The sequence below is a fragment of the Ixodes scapularis genome, unplaced genomic scaffold, assembly GCF_016920785.2.
Source record: "Ixodes scapularis isolate PalLabHiFi unplaced genomic scaffold, ASM1692078v2 PGA_scaffold7__128_contigs__length_106722199, whole genome shotgun sequence".
Classification (NCBI taxonomy): domain Eukaryota; kingdom Metazoa; phylum Arthropoda; class Arachnida; order Ixodida; family Ixodidae; genus Ixodes; species Ixodes scapularis.
Genome location: NW_024609882.1, coordinates 8585923 through 8609792, shown reverse-complemented (window position 1 = coordinate 8609792; position 23870 = coordinate 8585923). Strand labels below are relative to the sequence as shown.

Sequence of the window (23870 nt, the reverse complement as noted above, 5' to 3'; positions counted from 1 at the left end):
GTTATTATCGGCAAATGCTGCAATCTCATTGGCTGAAAAGTGGTAATAACATGCTCGTGATTTCGCCACAAACTAGGTTTCTTAGGCTAACAGCGACAGCATTTCTTCTTCTTTTTTAATTTTAGCATTATGCTTACAGGTGCGGATGAAGATTTAAATGTCTAATCTAAATTCTGCAGTAAAATAAATATTGAATAAAAAAGCACCGCTACTGCGCAAGGCTGCAGTCTATTTCGTTTACGTCCTATTTTCCATTACGTTTCCGATGCATATGTAGATGCGCGAAACAGAGTATTATCCTGGAGCGAAATAACTTAGCCCTCAATAAGAAAATCCTCTCTTGTGTCGCTCCGATCGATATGTTGTGGGCCACATTTTCGTTACTAGGAGTCTTGCAAAAAATTTTCCATTAATACGTAATATACGTTTGGGTAGGCTGGTGCTTTGCAATTCATCGACCAGTTTATTAGGGTAAGGTTTTTAATGAATGTATGATAAACCTGCCGTATCTATAATAGCTCCGCGCCTCGGCATTATTCAGATAACGTCTTCAATGCTTTAGCCAAGGAATATCTAAAATACAGACGGCAGGTTTTAGCCACTGCACCGGTACCAAAAATGTTCCTACGAGTATTTTGATCATCATCCGTTTAAGGTCTGTCCGAGATTAATATTATTTTTCAATCACGTGGGTTGAATTTTCTTTCACATTATTGGACGTATAGTGCTGAAAAGTACGGCGAAGTATAAGTGTGGAATCACTGTCCCCAAACGAATGTTCATTTGCATATTGATTTGATCGCCCGTGGCGCACACTCCCTGACTTTTTATACAGGAAAAAACAAGATGAAGATCCATATGGCAGGAGGTGTTTCTTGCAAAAGCTTGCTAAAAAATCAGCTAGAACGCATCGCTATATTTTATTTCAGTGGAAAGTTACAGTCGAACCGTCCGGCTCGTCGGTACTTCGTAACTCTATCAATCGAGATTAGTTTCTTTATTTCTTTTTTTGAAGGCTGAAAAAAACACATTCGGTGGGTTTTGGTTACAACTACATTAAATGATTGGGGCACGGTTAGTTACTTGGCGTCGGAGGTTATTCACCATCATGAGAAACCGAATGAACACTTAAAGATTAACCAATGAATTCAAAATAAACATAACCGTTCTTTGAATATGAAGTGCGTTAGGGACTGCTTTAAGCGATATAAATTGTATGGATACCTTTGATATATAAAACTATAAACATTCGTCTAACGATGTCACCGTCATTTTGAAACACACACGCCTAAATGCCCCGGTTTTATCAGTTCCTAATGATGTTTTAAATGAACAGTAATATAACCAACAGCAGGCGCTCTTCATTTAGTTGCACCATGTAGGAGTTTGCTGACAGCATTAAAGAATAATTCATGCGCCCTTCGATTGTGATGATAACAATTGATAATCGAGTGTCTGCCTTTAACCGGTGCATAGTGCGACAATAACTGCTCATATACATCTTTAGTTCTGTAGCGTTCAGTGTTTCTCATGGAAACCAAACACTATTGACCGCCTGCGCCTAATGCACCGTCCGGAAACGATCGAATATTGTTTTGCTGTGCAGCCTATCATTGCCTTGTCGAAAATGATGCCCTTCCAAGCACCAATGCGTTCGAGGTTAGCGCAGTCGTTAAACATGCAGCGGAGGGCCGCTAGAATCTATTTCTCCGATTTGTTTTCTTGACAAATATAACTTATCTATAAAGACATCATAGTAGAGTGCTCTTTTTTTAATTTTAAACGAAAATTTAGTTAATTGTCAGCATAGTCAATATACTTATCAACTTGTTATAGTAATCGGTGAGGAACGCGCTTACTTCCCCAACAGTTAAGGCTGGAACACAAGTGCGAAACATCAATCTAAAATCGCACGGAATTTCGAATACGAACCATACTTTCATGCTATTTTCGCAAGAGCGGGGTAGCTACATCCCATAAATAGGAAATAGTTTTTCGCTAAAATTATTTTTAAGATTTCTGCGCGATATATAATTCCCGGAGATCGTTTTCTTTTTTTTATGAATTGGTATGTTCCAATACGGCGAGGTGGGCTAGTTGGCTGTTCATTCTTAAAGTTAGACGTGAAAAACAACGAGTGTGTGCATTATCCAGTCTTCATCTCTACTTATGTTCTCGTTCTTTTTTGCGTCTAACTCTCGAGAGTTCTTTTATTTTTAATTTGTGCGATTTTTTATAGTTTTTGAACATCAGTTCCCGCCTTCCCCATGGCTGCTACGAGTTTAGAAAGTGTCATGTACAGATTCCTTTTTTATGACCCAAACACAAAACAAACCTCTCCGAATGCGCTCTTCCACCGCTGCTTGTTTGTGCTATAGAAATTGTACCAAGAGGCTGACTATCTTTTGTTCTTAACGACACTGCACTTAAAATGTTCGTGACGGTACGTGAAGTTAAAGTAAACACTTGTACGCGCGCAGAATCGCTAGTCTTACTGCGCCGTATAGAAAGAAACTTAAATAATACCAAGGATTTCATTTCAAACACCTAACGGTTTGCGAAGGATGTAGCAAAAAGTGACCTAGGCGTAAAAATAAACACTGGTACATATTATAAGAACAATTTAAAGCCCATAACTTTATGCCTTTTATCGTTGTATTCAACATAGGAAACGTTTCTTCGTAAAAAAAAGCAACACGAAGGGCAAAAAAGACAGGGAAAGAGAAAGAAAGAAAAAAATGTATTGTACTGTCTTCGTTTTTTTTTTTTTTTTGCCGTTCATGTTGCATACCTTTATCCCGGTAACTTTACTAGCAAGCTCTAATTTGTCAAGGAAAACGTTTCTGTAAGTGTCTATACATAATCATTATTAACAGTGTGCTGTAGAAGTCAGCCCTTCGACTTGTATTACAGGCACAGTTTTGCCAGTCTTAGTTTTATGAACAAATATGACTGCTCAGTTTACCTTGAATTTTATTTTTGAACAAAATACAGCCAGGTTTGAACGTATGCGTCATGCAACATTATAAGTCGCTCAAAGTTTCGTCGTAGGTCAAGCTTATAAGCGTAGAACATCCATACGTCGGTAACGTGTTGAGGCTGCATAGAAACGTTTCGCAAACGACGCCCATTGCTGAATAAAGGCCCGTTCACACACGTGCAACCGAGTAAGACCGAGAGAGACAAGGCCGGTTTTTAAGCCTCTTGCGACGCCTTGGGACCGGGTGCGCTGCTGCGGAGCTGGCCCTAAGACGTCGCAAGAGGCTTAAAAACCGGTCTTGTTTCTCTCGTTTGTACTCGGTTGCAAGTGTGTGAACGGCGCTTAAAGCACGTATATTTCACTAAATTTAAATATCTGTGACGTCAATCACTATAATAGTTGGTACTTCTGCTATCTAAAAAATATGACGTGTTTGAACTGTTTGAGAAGGCTTGAAGAAAAAGTAGAGTAAATCTTGCCAAAACAATTACTAACAACAAATCTATTTGACTTTTTTTATTTTCCTTTTCTAATATATTAAAGCACATATATTTCACATTTAATTCAAATATCTGTGACGTCAATCACCATATTAGTTGGTACTTCTGCTATCTAAAAAATATGACGTGTTTGAACTGTTTGAGAAGGCTAATTGAAGAAAAAGTAGAGTAAATCTTGCCAAAACAATTACTAAGAAACAAATCTATTTCACTTTTTTATTTTCCTTTTCTAATATATTAAAGCACATATATTTCACATTTAATTCAAATATCTGTGACGTCAATCACCATATTAGTTGGCACTTCTGCTATCTAAAAAATATAACGTGTTTTAACTGTTTGAGAAGGCTAATTGAAGAAAAAGTAGGGTAGATCTTGCCAAAACAATTACTAAAAAACAAATCTATTTGACTTTTTTTTTCTAATATATTTTGCATTAGTGAACTACGTTTTAGGGCACAGGTGTCTGAGAAAACTTAATATACGTCCACGGAACTTAACCTACAAGTAGGGCAAAGAACTATCAAAAGTATTACTACAACTTTTACTCGATTCACGAGAGAAAGGACGGTTTACCTTGTTTCCGTGTCGAAGTTGAGAATCTGTCTGTCCTTAGTCCAGGTGATGTTGATGGGCTTCTCGCCGTAGGCCTCGCAGCGAATGCGAACATCCTCTCCTTTGCGCACGTTCTGGGAGCTGAACTGGGTCTTGAAGAAAGCCGGAACTAAGAGAAATCAAACGACAATAAGCGGTTTGTGTTTCCTTACGCTTCCGTGTCTTTTCGCAAGATTACGTCTGCCAGCAAGTCAAAGAGCACTGCAGCACTCTAAAGAGAGGTGTCTGGGTTAACTTTCGTGCAGAACACGAGAACCAAAAATCACGGTGAACAAAACGACAAATAAAAACAAACCTTCCAATTAAATGACGAAGTTCATATTACCATTACATCTAAAAAAATTTGATGTCCGCATGGACAACGAACAAGATAAATGTCATGCTCATCATATATTTTTTTTTCCTCAAATCGAATTTTGAGTTTTACCAATCTCGAAGATCGCGGTATAGTTCGCCGTGATTTATTGTCTAGTTTTCTATAGGAACTGGAACCCAGATATCTTTTTTTTTTTTTAGTGTGTACCATCAGCCCCTTAAAAGACGTAACGTCCGTGCTCAGCTCCTCACCATCAACAAAACGTCAGTGCATTCTGCCGGATACCATACAACTATTTAGATTCGATAGCACATGAATGTTATTTTCATTTTGTCGCCTGTCCTTTGTACCAGCATCCCTACGTGCCAGACAGGGAGGTACGACGGTTTAGCAGACGACAAAAACAAACAGCCATCTGATTGGTACAAAATGTATTTTTATTGCCGCATTTCTTTTTTTTCGGGCTCTATTCCGCGGATTATACATGTTGAAAAGTTAACTTTTTTTACTTTTTATGGTAAGGACTATCTACAGGTACGGGGTACACAATGATTTGTTATTTTTTCAAGATCGTTCCTCATGCAGAAACGCGACGTAGTTTGTGAATGATAGATAATGTTAATGATGATTTACGCCTAACGCAGGCTCCTTTGTAAGCCAATAAAGCAGGCATTTTTAAAATGTATGAGCATCCTTTAAGTGCGGAGTGTGAACAGGGCGTGGACTATACTCCAAAAATACTTTAACAGAAATAGATTAATTTGTAAGAAAAGAACGAACGTAATTATCGTTAGCATATCTTGGTACGACCGTTCTTTAAAGCGAAAAGGCTGCTTGTTTCCAGCCTTTTCTATGACGTTCTCAGCGTTTTTCGCGTTTAGCGTGCCATCTGGGTGCTTCAAATATCCTCTACACCGCCATTTTGACCCGCATCAATTCCGCCACGGGATTGCTTCGCCCGGCATGGTTATATGAAAAAAAAAAACAGACTAACTCGCCCACAGTGGACGCGAAGGGGTCCCCAGCCTATAAGAAATGATTACTTCCGGGACTAGACCAAACTTCCGGCGGCTTCAATGGGATCAACCGATTCCGGAGTTCGGCTTTCAACTAAGAACAACCGGATAGCCCTCTGCGGCTATATATATATATATATAAAGTTATCAGGAACCTTAATACGTGCAGCTGAATGTCCCTTGACTTCATAATCAAGCTGTATTTAATTTAGCTTCGGAAATGCCTCGGCTACTCGATGTCAAATATGCTGTGTATGTTATGATTTGAGCAAGATAAGGTTAAACAGAAAACTAGCGGTTACAACAACACGCAAAACCCACACACATCATATATATATATATATATATATATATATATATATATATATATATATATATATATATATATTTATTTATTTACTTATTTATTTATTTATTTATTTATTCATTACCGTTCGAACGTTTCTGCTTTCTATTTCAAATGTTTGTGCTTGTAGAAAAGAGATGCGTGTAATGTACATAGAAAGGCGCATATAAACAAAGCGAGGGACGAAGCGTACCTGAATCTGCTCGGCTTGCGCCGTTAAAATGAAAAAAGTTATCTGAGGCGCGATCTTATATCGTTTCTATCCTCATCGCGTGGATCTTTTTTCTCGTCCCGTAAATTTATGTACGCACTCTCTGAAGGTTTTTCCGCAAATATTATATTACCACGGTGTGTATCGCATCATTTATTTTTTATTAGTCTTATAAAAAAAAACACATGGGAAGAAACATACATTGGCATATATTTCTTAGGCGAACGCCGATCATGAGCGCTTTTCTCAGAATGGATCAATACAGTTTTCTTCAAAGGACTTCCAAAATGCGACTTTATTGAATTTGGTTCTTTTTGATACCCTGGCACGAGCGTGCGTTGGCCTGTTGCAACAAGAAAGAGAAATTGATGCGAGAACGAACGGCAAAATATGCACAGACATCCAATATATTTCACGTTTCTTGTTTATGTCTTTTCAAATTCCACGAGGACATGAAGATAACGGCATTTTACGAATGTTTTTCTTATAATACGATTCAGAACTCAACTCTTTTGTTTAGCACAGTGGAATAAATCATGAATGCTGGTCTTCATCCTCAAATGGGAAGAATATATTTTCAAGGGGTACCGAGGATTCATATGGTATATTTTCCTAAACAACACATTGTCTGCTAACTTAAAACGGTGATGATTTATTTGAACAATAAAAAAAGATTAGAATCTCATTCGTATAAGGTACGACGGTTGATATAGATACAGTTTCGTTTATACGGAAGCATGAGACAAAGTCAGAAAAATTCATTTTGTTGTAAAAACGACCAAAAAACTGATTTTTAACAAACACGTTTTAATGCAATTTCTTTTATATATATACTAAAGTATATCTCACATTTTTTATTTATTTTCGTGACAAGGACTTATGTCAGATACGTATGGCACACTAAATAATTAGTTGGGGTGTAGAATAGTGCACTGTTTGTTTAAATTTAAGCAGTTACCTTTTCATTTGATATGTTTCGCTGAGCAACCTAATTAATGATTTTTCTCTCTACAAGTAACAGACTCAAAACTGCCATTTTTTTATATTTTCTGTATTCGATATTTGGTTCGATTTGATTTGATTTGAAATATAACTTAATTAGCTCGTGTCACTTTATAATCCGCCCATGTTTTCGATAAAACAAAGTCAATTCATTGGAACAGCTTAAAGGTATTGAGTTATATTAAGTGTTTGGTTTTCATTACAGAAAGTGATATTTAAAATGCCACGCATGATATCGCGTGTATATTGGAGATAAACCAAGAAAGGTATCGCATGGGCTCAATATCGTGCAATTACGCTCATAATGTCTAGACAAATGCTGCAGAAACTGACAGCTTAAAAAGCACAGCGCATGCGGGTCCCGGCCATATTATCATCGCTCTTTCACCAATGACACTGCAGCGTTATCCACTAAAGTCCCTAAAAAACAAACTGGGAAGTACAAAATGTGTAGGGAATGTTCAGTGGTTGTCACTGAAAAGTTCGGAAGCGACTCGGAAAATGCCGGTAGACTCTTGCCACTATAGTTAAGGGACAGTGTTCTGTCATTCTGTGTGTGTGTGTGTGTGTGTTTGCGCGCGCGCGCGCGTGTGTGTGTGTGTGTGTGTGTGTGTGTGTGTGTGTGTGTCTGTGTGTGTGTCTGTGTGTGTGTGTTTGTTTCTGTTTTTCTGTCTGTGACTTACCGTGAACCCGCAGCTTGATGACTTCACTGAGGCTGGGCTTAACGTTGTTCGTGGCCTGGCACATGTACTCCCCGGCGTCGTTGAGTCCGATCTCTCTCAATACCAGGGATCCGTTTTCTAGAATCTGGATGTACGGGTTGCTGATGATCGTCTGGGACTCCACGGGAGGACCAGCTGAAAAGACAAAACCTCTCAAAGAAAAGAAAACGGCATGAAGAAGCAATTGAGAGCCTGAAATTGGGTATTTTGCTCTTGTGCTATGTTGGCTGGGGTCAGCTCTCCTTTTTTTATTCGCACTATTTTCTTTCACACTTTCAGGTTCAATACATGCGCAACGCAAGACAACGAAACAACACTCGGTGTTTCTACGCCAGCTGTAAATCTCAGTAAAAATAAAGACATTCACAGCTTTTTTATTAAACTGAGCAGTTTTTTTTTTTTTTTTTTTTTGTCTACGTGCGAGTCAGGTTGGAAGAATATCCCAGGCTACTGTGAGCTCTCCTAGGAACAATTGTAAACCTTACGAAACTTAACAACTGCATTCATGCCTGTTTCAAGTTCCGAGCCCTGAAACGGCAACTAACAATTAATAAAATCTGTTTAATAGCTAAAATAGCAAATAACACCATTTGTCAAGCACATTATTCTCTAAAAAAATCTTGTTTACATTTACGAATAACTATATTTTCCTAGTCGAAACCTCTCCAAACCAAAAATAGACAGAAGCAAGTTATACAACTTTTTCGAAAGATTCAATAAACGGTATTAACAACACTCACACATCTTGTCGGCGTGTTACGGACTTACCTAGATTTTCACAGCCTAGCTACCAAACGTCAAAGTTCCAGTAGCGCCCAGCGAAAAATATATGAAGCGTTATGTCATTTGTTCATGTTTTGCTCAAATAGCTCGAAGGCTAATCAAATATAAATGCAAATACAAAGAAACACACTAAACCAAAAGTTCTTTTCCGTTGTGCTTCAAAAGCAGCAGGGATGTTCAACCTGAATGACGTAACAAGATTAACGGGGTTGCTTCCCAGTGGATGTCTGTAAACGAATGCTTCTTTTCCAACGGTCAACTTTTTCAAACGCAACACCTTTTTTTTTTTTTTTTTTTTTTTTTTTTTTACAAGAAACGTGGGTTTTAGATTTTGCGGGTTGCAGTCGTCGTCGGTCTCCGCCAATCTTCAATTCCAACGTGGCTTGTTTGCCCAAAGGATGCATTGAAAGGAAGCGCAGACTCGCAACAAATATCCCATTTCGATGGAAATTCCTCGCCAGAAGCTATTACCATAGTTAATGCCCACGAAAATTGGAGAGTGGAAAGCAAATAGGGGAGTTAAAGAATAAACTTTGGCGACAGGCGCATAGAAACGCGACTTAAATACAAGCTAGATTCTTGTTGGCACGGCTCGGCGCAAATCTGCTTTTGGCTGAAGAAGCAAAATATAATATATAAACTTTGACTCTCACTTTATGTTTGTTTCTTTTGTTTTAAATTTTTTCTTTCTTTTCTTGCATGTCGTCGTTTATGCAGTTTGCGACTCCGAAGTTTTGTGTTTCTATAAGATCTTGGTAACAGAAACAAGGCTTGCGAAAGGAAATCATGTCTAATCTAAACAAAGCTATTGATAAAAAAATAGATGTGTACGGTGCTGCATCGGATATGAAGTGACACGTCTCTGAATTGTATTTTCTCTATACCTTTTCTTCTATGCCTAACATCCTTACACATCTTCTGGTTGTTACGATTCTCGACGTTGACGTTAACAAACAAAGCGCTCTCAATTTTCGGAGGTTTGAATATTGTGCCACCTTAAGATATAAAACACGGGACAGTGTAAATTTCCGGGACGAACAAAACTGTTCGGCAAGAGGCGGCCATGTAACTAAATTCTTCGAGTATACTCGCAATGGGGGAACGCGATCAGGTGTTGATACCATGACTGTTACACAATTGATAGGTAGTCTTAACAACTAGATGGTCATCTTAAAAAAGGAATTGAGGACTAACTAGGGTTGCGTGTTTTCGGATAAATACGAAAAACTTCGAAAAACATCCGCCGGTTAAATTTTGGTCAATTCGGATTAATCCGGTAAACTCCGAATGTTTATGTGCCAATGCCACCCCCCCCCCCCCCCCCCCCGCAAAAAAAAAGTAAAACACTTTTTTTTTTTTTTACACCTCGATTAACACGGAGTCAATGGTCCTGAGAAAATGGCACCATAATTATCTTTCAGATCTAAGACCGTTGTCAAAAGGGGTCTTGCCACTTGTCTCGTCGAGGTTGATTCAGGGCAACAGGTCATTGTACATTCGGGTCACGACAAAGCCACTCTTTTGGTTTCCAGTTTGAGTCATGCGATTTGTGATTTACAGAAAGGAGAAGGTATGTTTTTGTAAAAGCGAGAGCTATGAAACATAGAGATTGTATTAAATAGAAAAAAAAGGACAGTTGAAACTCTCTATTTCATCCTTAAACACTCCACCTCGCGCGGCGGCGGGATAGACTGATGGAATAGCTAGGATGGGATGACTACGAGCTTCGTAGCGACTGCCCCCGGGAGTTTATTGATTTCAAGGTATCGACGTTTATCGAAGCAACACTTGTGTGCGACTTTTGTTGTGGGACAAATTATTATTGCCAATGTTAATGGCACGAACGTCAAATTCAACTGAAGAAATTTTTATCGATACAAGGCATGTCTTATTTTGTATCTGGCATACGTTTAAGTCCGGGTTATTATTTCCATATTTATTTTCAATAGAAAACAGCGCGAAATTAAACTCCGAATTTTGGAGCATTCGGAATCAAACAAATATAAACTTCGATAAACTCCGAATCTTCGGCAAAAAAAATGAACTCCGAAAAACACCCTCCGAATTTGACGAAAAATAAACTCCGAAAACACGGAGCCCTAATTATAACCCAAGTCTCCGCGTTATTACAAAATACGTTTCACGAAGAGCGTTCAGTCAAATTTCTGAGTGATGATAGGCGTATTCAACTTAAGTCTCTGAGGATACATTGCCCCGTGCATTCAGAGAACCAACATCGTCAAGCATTCAGCCCCACGAATACGTCAAAGTCTATCTTTCATCGGAAACTTTTCTGTTTGGTGGCGGCGGGGGGGGGGGGGGGGGGGGGGGAGGCTACTTTTTTTGGGAACTGCATGTTTTGAAGCGCGATAAAAAAAAAACTATAATGAGCAAAAAAAGGTAGAAGTGGCGACGACAGCACAGTGCTGCTCTAGGTCTCGCAGTGTTCTCCGATGCTATCTGTAAGGAGGCGGAGTTTCCTGGCGCTTGCCACGCGACGGCGAGTGCGTGCCGTAGCTTTCGTGCGCTTCGAGATGCGTGATGGGTTCGCATTAGGCGACGGATGGAGAGAGCGCGTGTGCCTTGTCGTAAGTGCGCATGCGTTGTTCACGTATCGATTGTGTTTCGGTGTGACCCCCTTTTATGCTGAGTCGCTGCTGCCGCGGGTGACAACCCTCTCGATCGGAGGCCTTTTTGTGTGTGCGTTTACTTATTAGCATAGTTTTGTTCACTTTGCTGTCAGCTTACATTCGGCGAGATAAAAGTGGCAGCTATAGTTTCAACGGCCGAATTTTCCCATCGCCGGTTCATTAGCAAGAGGCGTTTTCTTCTCTTTTTTTCTTACTGTAGGTTGTGACAGAAATATTGCTCTTACGATATTGTATACCTAAGCTCAATTTTATTTTCTGATTGAAAAGATAGGTTCCACGAATTACTGAATAAAAAATTGCGTAAGAGTCTCGTTAGCTCTTACTTTATTTATTTATTTACTTCAAATACTGCCAACCCTTGCGGGTTATAACAGAAGTGGATAAAGTAATGAATCAAACAAAATACAGGTGACACAAGAAATTATACATAAAACAATCAGTCTCACAGGTGCAACTACAGCTTTTTTTCTTGTTATAACTAAAACAAATAAAAACTGCCGCGAAATTTTTAGTTTAAACTATTATTACGTAAGACACAAATTGAGGCCAGCGCGGCGAGTTAAAATGAATGTTTGCATTAGGCGTATGTCGTGCGTCTAAACTCGCATAATTACCGAGGAAGGCGACAGTATCTTGCAGGTCTTGAGAGGCTCAACCACGCGTGATACTCCTGAATCAATCTTGATTCAATTATTGCCCTATTGACAATGCGTCTGTGGGGCCCACCAGGATTTCCTAAGTGTTTTGACGTACCCTTCCAAAATGTTTGAGGTGTCTGAGATATACTTTGAAGGTTTCTAAACGGCCTGACGTACCCTTCAGGAATTTGTGCGGGGTGTAAGAGACCGTCATAGGTCTTTTTGGAGGCCTGTGTGTCTGTCCCAATCTTTTCCGTGAAAGCACGACACCCATCAAAATAGCTTAATGGGTCTGTGGGAGAGAGAAGGATAAATGCGTCAGGGTGTGGTGCGATGTTTTTTTTTTAATTATTTCGGTTGTTAGCTTCTCTTTTTTTTGAAGTGCTTGGCATTCGGTATGTTCGAAATTAACCCTGGGTGACGGTGACGCGTTTGAACCCGTTAATGGTAAAGGTCGTCGCACAGGCGTGTTGATATATTTCATGGTACTTGGCGCTGGACAAAACAAGCGTCTCTCTACGTTGGGAGTCCGATCAACTCGTCGTCATGGTGTTCGACGTAATGGCGCACCCGAGGAACTATCACTCTAAGGACAAAAACGCACAACCAAAATAAACACTCACTCGGAGCCAACTGACAACTCTTTGGTTTGCAACTTCCCGTCAGCGGCATATGTCGGCTTCCCTCGTATTTTTCACTGCTAATCTTAGGCGCGCGCGCCGTATCGTAAGTTTAACGTCGCCTCAGAATAAATCTCGAAGACGCCGCCGGGGTCCAAGGGATCCTGGCCGTCGTCTGAGGGGGGATGGAAGGGGGCTCCTTAGCGGGTTCCTGACCGGCTTTTGCTCTATCTCTGGGCGCACATAGAGCTGATCGGACTGACTGACTGCCACCCAGCAGACAGTGTGAAGGACGTTAGTTAAACGAGTCGCGCCGCCACATGAGTACACTGGCAGGTGTACGTGTGCGGCACCGCCCAATTTGTAGCGCACGGCGAATGCGTACTCTGCACCGTCCCGCTGGCAGCTCGAGCAACTCGAGCTCGGCAGCTTGACAAGAAGGGCTCGTCGCTTTTTGTTTTGAGTTGGTGCATCGACGCGTCGGGACTTTGGGTGAGTCCTTGTTTAAATTTAATGTGTTTCTGGTTTTGATTGAATGCTTCTGATTACAGTTTCGACAGGGTGCAACGTGTGTCCGAGGTATTCAGCACGTGTGGATTCGGCGCGAAAGAGGAGAGCTCATCCGGCGAGCCACCGGCCAGGTGGGCCTATTTCTGCCGAGCTGCCAAGAGCCCTCTCGAACAGCGCTACCGGCGCGAGATTGTCAAAGTCATAGCCGAGGAGTGAATCCTCCTTACTGTCGCCGTTTTCGCGACGGTAGCACACGGTGTCCACACGTAAACAAGCTTGGCCAAACGATTTGCGTCCCTGTTTACAGGAATCCTGCAGTGTGCGGGGACCCAATGTGAAAATCGACGGTCGGCTGCGTGGGACACCGCTGTCTGCGCGAGCGGTGTTGTGTCGTCGTGTTTTGAAGGTGGCAAATGGCCCTTCGGGAATCTGAGACTCGAAGGGATGACTGCCAACGCCAGCGCAGTCACCGCCAGCTCACGGAGCATAATCTCGGCCGCCGCCGGTTCCGACTCTAGAGGACTCGATGGAGCAGTACACGCGGTCGGCACCGTGGATCCCGGTCACCCGCTCCGTTCCATCCCGCACTGCCAACAAACTTCACCGAGGTCCTCGGCTCCGGGCGTCCTCTCCTTCATGCGCGGGAGATTTGGGGCTGACGTCCAGTTCGTGGCTCGCAATCAGCGAGGATGTCATCTTTGTCACCTACCACTCTCTGTTTTAAGCACTGTCGAGTCCGTTTGAGTGGTTCTAAAGGTTCGACTTGTACTTGTGCTGTTCTCCCGTTCGACCGGGATCGTGCACTAAATCAGGAGAGGTGAGACTCACGGCGGAAATCAATAAACAAATATTTATTTACAAAGAAAAAAAACTAAATTGCAGATTCAGATTAAAAAATCATAATAATAAAAGAATTAAAAAAAAAGCTTAAATGCAGTTTTAGGTTGACATTTTCAGCCTCACGTCGCCGTCGAGGTTGAGTAGATGATTGCCGACGGACTTCCCTTGGAACTTTGGCTGTCAGCCACTTGTTCCCAATGAATTTGCCGAGGTAGTTTTTGGGACATGTCAATTCAACGAAAATACACCCCCTACTTTTATCGGCCTGTCACAATCATTCACGCGAAGCGTGATCAAAACTAATCCGGTGTGTTGTGTTTGGTGTTGTTTTGTAGCCTGGTAGCGAGCACCTTGAAATATATTTTTTTTTGCGAAGAAGAGCTCGGTTGTTTCTATATAGTTTCATTTCTTTTGTTTACAGCTTCTCGCATTCGGGTTTGAACACATGTTGCTTCTTACGTCTTTCTGAGCTACTACATGCATGTAAAACTCAATGCCTCAAATAAAACAATAAAGTTTTAAACTGCATTTTTGTACTACGGTTCCCACTCCTTTGAGTGTCCAAAGGGTTAAAGAGCTCTGGGGGTCTGAGGTGCTGAAGGGGTTTGAAGGGATGAAGGGATTTGAAGGGCTTAGGGGTTTAATGGGATGAAAGGTTTTGAAGGGCTGAGAGGGTCCTATAGCACATCAGGGCTGAAGTGTTGTTTTCAATATGATAATCCTTGACAGCCTAAGATAGGCAGGAAGGGCGAGTCGCGAGCATCTCAATATTGCTTCACTACCAATCAGATTGCGGCATTAGCCGATAAGAATACCGAAAGAAGAACAGGAAACAAAAAGCGAGAACGTCAGAAGCCACGGCTTGTTTTTTTCTGAAGCTGCCAGTTGCTATTACTGTGCTGGCAGCGCGTCTCCCACTGAAATATTTTTAAAACAACAAGCTGACACACATTTGAGAACAAATTGGCGCTCAGCACCATCCCGGGTATGTTATAATATTAACTTGAATAAAATTCAAGTTAAGAATTATCAAACTTGGTAAAGAGAAACAAAAAAGAGAAAAGGGAGAAATACAGAACACCCAAACACTAATTTGTTAAGTAACAAAGAAATCGGTTCCTAAATACTCATAGTGCATCCACTAATATCATGTTCTGAATATTAAAATCTGCGGCTTTATTTTTTTAAGTGACTGTGAAGTAACTGGTTGACGAAACCTTTGCCGGAATAACACGATGTCCCATGTGCAGTGAAAAAACAGCCAAGTCTCAAGAAACAATGAGGCATCGCTAAAGTTCGGTCAGTGTGTCGTACATTCATCCAGACGCCACGCAAGAATGAGGTCTTTGTACAAAGGAACTCTAGATATAAAGCTGCAGGAATGAATCTTATACCGCGCCTAGTGAAGGCCAGCGCGTGGAACATATTGGAGACAAGTGCTACGCCAGCGGGCCGGTGGCACTCACGTTCAGCCAGCCGGAACACAAGCCCCAGCCAAGCGTTGCCGTGGCACCTTCGTTCAATGTCTGACCTGCCCCATTACTCAGTCGACGACGTTTCTCTCTTAAGAGAGCGGTATTTTGTCTTTGAAAAAATCGCGTAAAAAACCAACGCACAGGGGGAATTGAAACTTCTCACAAGGGTGTATTAAGTGGAATATTGATTATACTCAAATTTTATAATATAACTCAGTGGCCTACCAACTTGTTTTTGAAGGGGGGGGGGGGGGGGCAAACCAGACACCCCCCTCCCCCGGGGCCGGGCGGTGCCCTTGGTATTTCTTGGGCGCCGCCGGCCAGTGTTTGCCCTGCCCAGTGGAGCGGCTGTTTTGGGAGGAGGGGGGGAGGGGAACAAAACACGTGCCTTGCCCGCCCCCCCCCCCCTCTGAAAAGTGGGGGGGGGGGGACGAGCGCCCCCCCCCCCCCCCCGGTTGGTACGCCCATGGTATAGCTTTTACGAAACAATTTGAAGCCAAAAATAAATCCATTTTTTTTATGCACCATAAGAAAAACTGCAAAATCCTTCTCGTTGACCCCGCTACTCAAAGAGGATACGATATAAAGCACAAACGGAAAGGTGTCTTTTTTCGTACAGACCTAAAAAAATTAAGGTATACATTAAACGTTTTAATAAATTTGCATAAATAAATTAACAAACTGAGGAATACACTTCCCCGTTCATTGGTTTATTTATACGACTTTTTTTTTTTGGCACTCCAATAGCGCTCGATATAACCATCTAAGTGGTGACGCCCTGCATCGTCTATAGTCCTCGACGTGTAAACTAAAAAGAGGACGCAGGCAAGCCAACGTCATATGCAGCATAGAGCAGACAAAGAGGACTGTGGTATAGCGAGAAAGCTTGCCACGGCGATTAACCTCACCGTGCCGTTCTGATAGGTTCGAGGGCCCTCGCAGGTTCTGTGCAAAATGGGCGATACTCACGAATCATCTTCTTCCAGCGAATCTGGGGGTGGGGGACGCCGTCCGCTTGGCAGTCGATCAGGACGCTTTCTCCCAGGATGCCGGCCTTGTCCATAGGCTGTTTTCGCCAATACGGAGGCACTGCGTAACATTGATTAACGAGGCAGTATAAGAACTAGTGAATGCTGCCGGTTTATTACGAAGTTTTATACTATATAACCGAGGTGAGGCATGTTAAGGGAAACAAATGAAGTGCCTCAGTTTGTGCCAGCGCTAGCATTGCGGATGTAATTCCAATTGACAATAAATAAGCCGGTTTAAGACCAAAAACAACATTCCTTAGAAAAGCCGATTTCCAAGAGCAAAATAATCGAAAACAAGCTTTTGGTGAAACGTAGCCGAGGAAGTGGGCCCGAAAATTAGCGGTTGTCGTCCACTTTTATCCACTTTTATCAAGTTGTGTAACCTTAAATGGCCTCATGATGCATCGTATAATATTAGAAAAAAGGATTCCTGGCTGGTACCCTTTTCCCGTACTCATCATGGGTTAGACAGGCTGCAACACCGCATGCCTAGTTGTCTAAACTCTTTAGAGAAAAGGAACCTTGATATACACACCATTTGTAAAAAAAACATTGAAAAAACACTTTTTCACACAGTGAATAATTGTGCAAAAATTTTGTTGTATTTGCTTTATATTTTTCCTGTATAGTATGAACTGTCGGAATACATGTTTTAATGTGCACGATGTCAGTATTAGTTTATATTTGATGTAAATTGATTACATGTATATTTTTCATGGTTTGAATTTCTGTGTATATGTCTAGTCAATTTTAAACTGTCGGTTTGGTTGTTTCTTATGCCAAGGTAAGGGCAGGAACCCCGTCAGGCTGCTGTATTGTAGCTTTTTGTTCCTGCCCTGGCATTTTTTGTTCGACAAGGAATGTCAAATAAAGAATTTGAATTTGAATTTGAATTTGAAATTTGAATATAGAAAATCCTTTTTAATTGTGTAACTTCTCCCATTTTTATATGCAATTGCTTGAATTATTTTTTTTTACCAGTTTACGATAGGTTTCAATGCAAGCTTATTACCGCAAATAATGGGTGACCAATCATCCGCTGGGTAAATAAATAAACAAAAAGAAAGAAAGAAAAGAATCGCCGAACAGTCAGATAATTCCGTTTTACACTAATTCTGCGTTCACATTGGCGTTCGAATCGGAACCGCAAAGCGGATCCGCTCGTTTTCATCATCGAAGGCGCGTAAAAGCGCACTGAATCCTTAAGTAAACAGCGTTTGCAACCTCTTCGCGGATGCAGTTCAACCGCCAGTGTGAACGAGGCTCAACTCTAAACGCAGCCGATGCTATACGAAAAAATGGAGCCACTGAAGCAGCGCTAGAAGTTTAATGTAGCGGCGTTCATCGCCTTTGTGCGTTTGGTAACGCCGCTTAAAACAATCACGCACACTCAGTGCGCCGCCGTCCTGAGCTTTCTTTTACAGCGAAGCTGTTAAGGGATAATTTCCGTAGGATCATGTCCGTCCTCAAATGTCCTGATGACACAGAACTCTGGAGAGTTACCGCCATCTGTGAGTGACTGCGGCAACCAGACAACCGGTAAGTTGCCACCGTCGCTCGTAGATGGCGGCCATAAGTACAGCTAAGCTGAACTTCTTTCTTCACAAAGGTAAAAAAAAAAAAACTGAGTTTTTTTTTTTTTTTTTTAGTTTGATTTAATTAGACCGTGATTACAAACCAACCAAAACTATAAATTCTACAAACACCACATGGTCATGAACTTTTCGCGCTGCGTGTTTGACTTAATATAATTTATAGCGCGTTGCGTGGGAAACGTAGAGAATGCTCCGATTTATTTCGAGGCGCACAGTGTGGTGTTTAGAACCTCCAAGGAAAAATAAAAAAGTCATGAACATTCGGAAGACCGTTTGTTACATCCTGCTGTCACATTTGGAAGCGGGACTTTATGGCAAAAGTCGTTTAATTTAGTTTATCTTACTCATTTCGGCTCCCAATATTTTAAATCCTTTTATTGGAAGTCTTTTAAAGTAATATATCCCACACAAATATGGTCTATGGTCGTCTACGGAAAATTATATGGCGGGCTATCACCCGCTAAGGCCCTCTATGGTCGCCTATTGAAATCCATAAATAGAGCTACAGCCAGCTATAAAAAAATCTGTGGCCCTGTGTCTAAATACTGGGAACCTATAAGTTTTCTTTACCCGCCTCTAGAAAATTCTATGGCCCCAAGTCTTTACCCATCTATATAAAACTTTATGGCCCCAAGTTTAAAGACTAGGAATTATCCAATTTTCTTTACACGCCCAAAGAAAACCACAACTCTGCACTTATTTTTTATAGCAAAAACGCTCCAGGTTGGAAAATTAAAGCAATACTAAATTTCTGTAGTAGAGGTGGCAAAGCATGACCCAAGATATGTTCTCTGCTGTTGCAACGAGTCGTGAAAACCAGTAATATTGTTTGTTTGAAAAATCAATTGAAATCCGTGTGCAACAATCAAAATTAATTATCACCCCCCTCCCATGGGGAAAATATATTACACTGGCACCGAACACTGCAATCAAGCAATAGCTTGATTGCACTCTTCAGCGCCAATGTACTGCATTTCATCACCCCATTGTCAACCTGATTAATCAAACTTATTAAAATATAATTATTAAATTTTAGTTAATTAGCGTAATGATCTACATTTGCTTTTTTTCAGGGTACTAAATTAAGAGATGGAGGCTACTCCAAGAGAGGAATCAAATAATGTATTAAGTACGAGTAATATTTTCTCCGCCTCCCCGTGTTTATGCGATAAATGACGGTAGTCACCGGCCAAGTCGGATTCAAAAATAAGACTGCCATATATAGAGATAGTGCGAACTTAGCGTGCGTAGAGAGGTGTAGGGGTCCCAGTGTCGCTGCGTTCTTGCTGTTGTGTGGGGGAGTGTTCTACTTGTGTTCTATGTGATCAGTGATGTATATGTATGTACCATGAACGTTCTAAAGTCGGCGGAACTTGAAAAACATTCTTTTAGAGTGTGCTGGCTAAAGAGAGACATAGAAAGATTATAATGCAATTAAATGCAACATAGGAAAACCCATACAACCTTGTTTAGCAGACAATATAAATGGCGAAAGACATCAAAAGAAAAGCCATAGGCAGGTATAGCATACTGGCTATAGACATCTGCAAACAATCGCTTTCTGCGCGCTGCCATGTTTGTCTGCTGGGAACAGCAGACACCTTTTGAACACGCGCTGTTGCACTGCTGTGCGGTATATCAATCAAACGCTGCGCATGCGCTCCCAGCTCAGTGACTCAGCATTTTTCGCCCAAGTGATAAGCGATAGAAACATCTATAGGGAGCCAGCCATTAGAAAAGCTAAAGAGTACTATGGCTGGACAGTGATAGGGCCATAGACAAAGCTAAAGAGGCCTATAAAGACGACCATAAAAATGCTAAAGACAGCCATACAACATTCTTTAGCTAATTGGGCCAAACGGCTAAAGCCGACCATACAAAAAATTTTCTGTAGCCGACCGTGGGACATTTTTGTATGGGATCGGCATTTTTAAAACACGAATCGGCGTAACGCCGTTGACATACACATACAATTGTCAGCAACTTTGCCTTCTGATTTTTCTTCTTTGTTGTATTTTCTTTTATTGAGGTAGAGCAACTTTTATATTGATGCTCGACCAGCTCAAACCAATATTTCGAAAGCCTTTTTTTTTTCTTTTATTTAAAGCGCGCGTTTTTTGTTATTTTTTCTAGCTCATTCTATTTGACATTTTACGTAGAGCCATATTTCAACCGCAGGCGCGTATTCGAGTGCCCGGAGACACGATAAATCGTTTCTGCCTGACAGTATGATTGCGATAAATTGCAACACCAACTCTCGTGACACAACCCGCCGATCATATAAGAAAAATAAAAAAAAAACCTTGAGTTTATATTAGGAATGACGCACGAGGAACATAAAAATCGGCTCAGTGGAGAGGAAGAAATGCTGCAAAAAAGGGAAGAGGAATAGCGGATAATGCACTCCGCACATAGCATTTGGCTATTTTTACTTGAAATTCAAAAGCCGTGTTCTTTTCACGCGTGTTTTGTTTATTAGATATTTTCCCCGTCGCAGAGATTTTTTTAAAATTTCTTTTATAGGGTCCACGGCACTCGACCTTACTTGGATTAGCCACAAGAATTGTCTGAGACATCAATTGTAAATGTCGAAAAGAGGTTTTGTATGAAAATTTATGACGCAATACTCCTGAAGTTGACCTCCGTTGGTGAAAATTGCAGTGCGATTGCGCACTTTAGAAGTTTGTCTTAAAAAAAAAAAAAAAGGAGCATTTGTGAACAACGCCAAGAAAATTGAGATGTGGTCGCGACACTTCGAGTCTAGGTAAGCTCCCTCTGTCGTGTTTAAAGGCGCGTTACATAATTTAAAAAAAAAAAAAGTCAATACCGCCGCATTGCGGTCACTTTTTTGTTAAGGAGTTTATTTATAAAAAAAGACGTTTATTTTAAACTGAAATATATGCCCCGGTTCAGTGCAATGTTCGCTGTGTAGCTCTTCTCTTTGTTCCCATATTCTTTTCAAATCATTCGTGAACATTGGGACATAAAAGGCTGGCAGGGCGTATTTTGCTGCGTACTTCATTGCAAGCAAGTGGTTCGCTTGACCAACGTTATGTAAAACCAGGGTTCCGTGTTCTACGAGCTTATTTTTCCTGCAATTTATAAAGTATTCGGAGTTCTTTTTTTTTCTTTTTTTTTTTTTTTTGCTAGAAAATTTCGGAGTTTGTCTGAGTTTATTTTGGATAGATACCCGGTTCTCTGAGATTCGAAGTTATATATTGCCGTGCGCTAAATATGTGAAGATTGAATGTAAAAATAAATATCCGGGTACACAAATCTGCCCTAATTTCATAAGGACTTATTGGTAAATTCTACCCCTCACCCCCAAAAAACTTGCAAAGAAACGTTCTGCTTTAATAAATGTTAATAGATTAAAAGAATTGAGATCTTTGACGCAGTTTCTGCAAAGATCGTTTCCTTCCCATTCTATTTCGCTGCTTTATCGTGTTGCGGAGCGGCGTGGAGTGGTGAGAAAAAGTCTTTAGCTGCTCCCCTACATCTTACGAGCATAGCGTTTACTGTTATACAAAACACAACCCCGCCTTTATCTAAGAACTCCAAACCGAGAACTAGAACGGTGGCTCTTGCCGAGACCCAAAATTGCAATGACACGTCGCCCTGGACGAAATTTGACCAGATTAACGGTGAACTTTCTTTTGTCGATAGTCTGAGATTCTAAAGGAAGCTGTAGAGGTCTCTCCTCATGACCACTCACTCTGTGCTCTGATCAGACTTAATTTTGAAATACCTTGTTTCTTTTTTCTGTTTTTTTTTTTCTTCTCCAACACGACAATAAAATTTGGAGTTTTTTTCTGATAAAGTCGAATTGGCGAACTATTTACGGGTAAGTGTTTTTCAGGATTTAATCGGATTTACCCGAAAACATGGAACCTTGCGAATAACACGCTCTTTTTTTTTTCTATTTGACCTTCGTCAAAACAAAATTAACGTGTCGACTGTGCGTTTTACTGACGTGTAAGTTCTGCATTTAACTTTGTTTATGATTCTTTGTTATCTGAGTTCACTTGGAGCTGGCCCAATAACTACATTTTTTTCCTCAAGAAAAGGCAAATAAATTGAAAAAATAATCTTTCTTCATTATAATATTAAGAAATGCTAAAATGCAGTGCTTCTTTTAATTACGACATTTCCACGAACAAAATTACCCCGTCTTCAAGAGAGCAATTACGTGCAGATATCAAACAGTAAGTTTTTTTTTTCTTCTGACAATATCATATTGGCGCTAAGTCGAGACATTTTTTAATACATAGAAGACCACTCTAAAAAAAATAACTGACGGGAAAGAGAGCAGTTTTGCAATTACAGCTCTGAATTGAAAACAGCGAACGGTCGCGCAGCTTGGGGTGCAGTCTCTTTTTGTAGCTCCGACGACGTCTCCTCGATGCGCTCTCGTCGACGTATGTTTGTGACATGAAAAGAAACGACTCGCCCACGGGTCGAAACCAGAAAGTCAGTCGACAACTGTCGGTAACCTACGTTCAATCTCAGAAATATAAAGGGACAACGAATGGCGTTCGAGAGTCTGCTGCACAGTGGCAGCGAAATGACCTCTGCCTTTTTCAAAATATAAACGAAAATTAAAACTAAATTGTTTCGCTAAACGTGAGGAGCATTAAACTTTCGCTCAGGTCTTAGAAAATAAAATATTAAAACTGCCTCAAAAAATTATATTGAAATTTTCAGTTAATGGTGTTCACTCGTGAGTAAAATACAAGGTGCGTTTGTTTTGCATGCTTTTATTGTATCAATCATTTTACATTTTTACTTCAGCTTTAACACACCCTGTCATTGTTCGTGTCAAAACACTTTCATACAAAGGCTGGCTTTCTTTAATGTCCGGCCTACCAAGGTCATTAGCAGTGCAGGGAACCTTCTTTTATAGATGATTGGACAGCACTGGAAGTGAACCCGCCCCGCACAAAGGATGTACACATATTCAACCTTATAGTGTATTTATTTTATTAAACGTAAGGTGTTATACGTCTCGATGTAATGGCTATTTTAGGGAGTAATTCTTCTCATCAACTCGCATGTAGTACATACAGTTATATTATCTGAAACTCCTCAGATCCAGCCCAACTAAGTATAGCTAATTTCCATGCGTAGCGAAATCTTTACGGTATTACCACGTAAGAGATAATTATTTTTAAAACATTCTTCTGCTACCCACCCCCTCCTCGATTTCGTGGACCTGGCTGGCCTCCTAATGCGCAGTATGTTTCCCCACTAAATTTGGCGGAACAATTATTGCCACGTGACTTATGCACCCACTGAGTTTCCCCGATAAATTTAGCGGAAAAATTGAAGTCACGTGAACTAATCACCTGTTCAGTTTCCCCACTAAATTTAGCGGAAACATTCGAGACACATGGCCTATGCTGCAATTCAGTTTCCCGCTAAATTTAGCGGAAGAATTGACACTACCTGACCTACGCACCAATTCACTTTCCTCGCTAAATTTCGCGGGAAAATTGATGTTACGTGACCGGACGTCACGGGACCGACAGAAGGATTCAGGTTCCCCGCTAAATCTAACGGAAAATTTACGTCACGTCACCTATGTACCAATTCAGTTTCCCCGCTAAATTTTGCAGGAAAACACATCACGAACCTAAAATCGTGTATTCGTGAAGAACGTATCGACTTTAAATCAATCAGTGCAACGTCATTTTAATATGAGATCACCGTATCACGCACGATTGGCGCAATGTCAATCGATTGTCATCGTCGTATGGTCGAATAAGAAGCACAGCTGACAACGTCTGAACGCATCACGGTGTCCGTGGCCTCGTAACAAAAGAAGGAGGTAAACATGACGAATGCCATCGCAATTCATACACAGCCAAAAATAGTGGTTTCTGTGGCCATCTTTTTCTTTTCTTTTTTTGTTAGAATAGCATTGCCTAATAACGTCGCAATTTTAGGGAAACGCAATTCATTAATTTATTTTTGAAGCTGTGTCTTTTTTTTATTTCTACCAATACTAGCTTACTGCTAT

The 23870-nt window shown here is 40.8% G+C and overlaps 1 protein-coding gene across 1 annotated transcript in view; it reads right to left on the bottom strand.

Moving 5' to 3' along the window:
• The window catches only part of LOC8040188 (Down syndrome cell adhesion molecule-like protein Dscam2), a 292425-nt gene that overhangs the window by 35316 nt on the left and 233239 nt on the right, over nt 1-23870 (bottom strand). The window contains exons 10-12 of the mRNA XM_042286468.1: nt 16195-16314; nt 7670-7843; nt 4057-4204 (exon numbers count right to left, since the gene is read on the bottom strand). Coding sequence (XP_042142402.1) covers nt 4057-4204; nt 7670-7843; nt 16195-16314 — 442 coding nt within the window. The remainder of the gene's footprint in view (nt 1-4056; nt 4205-7669; nt 7844-16194; nt 16315-23870) is intronic.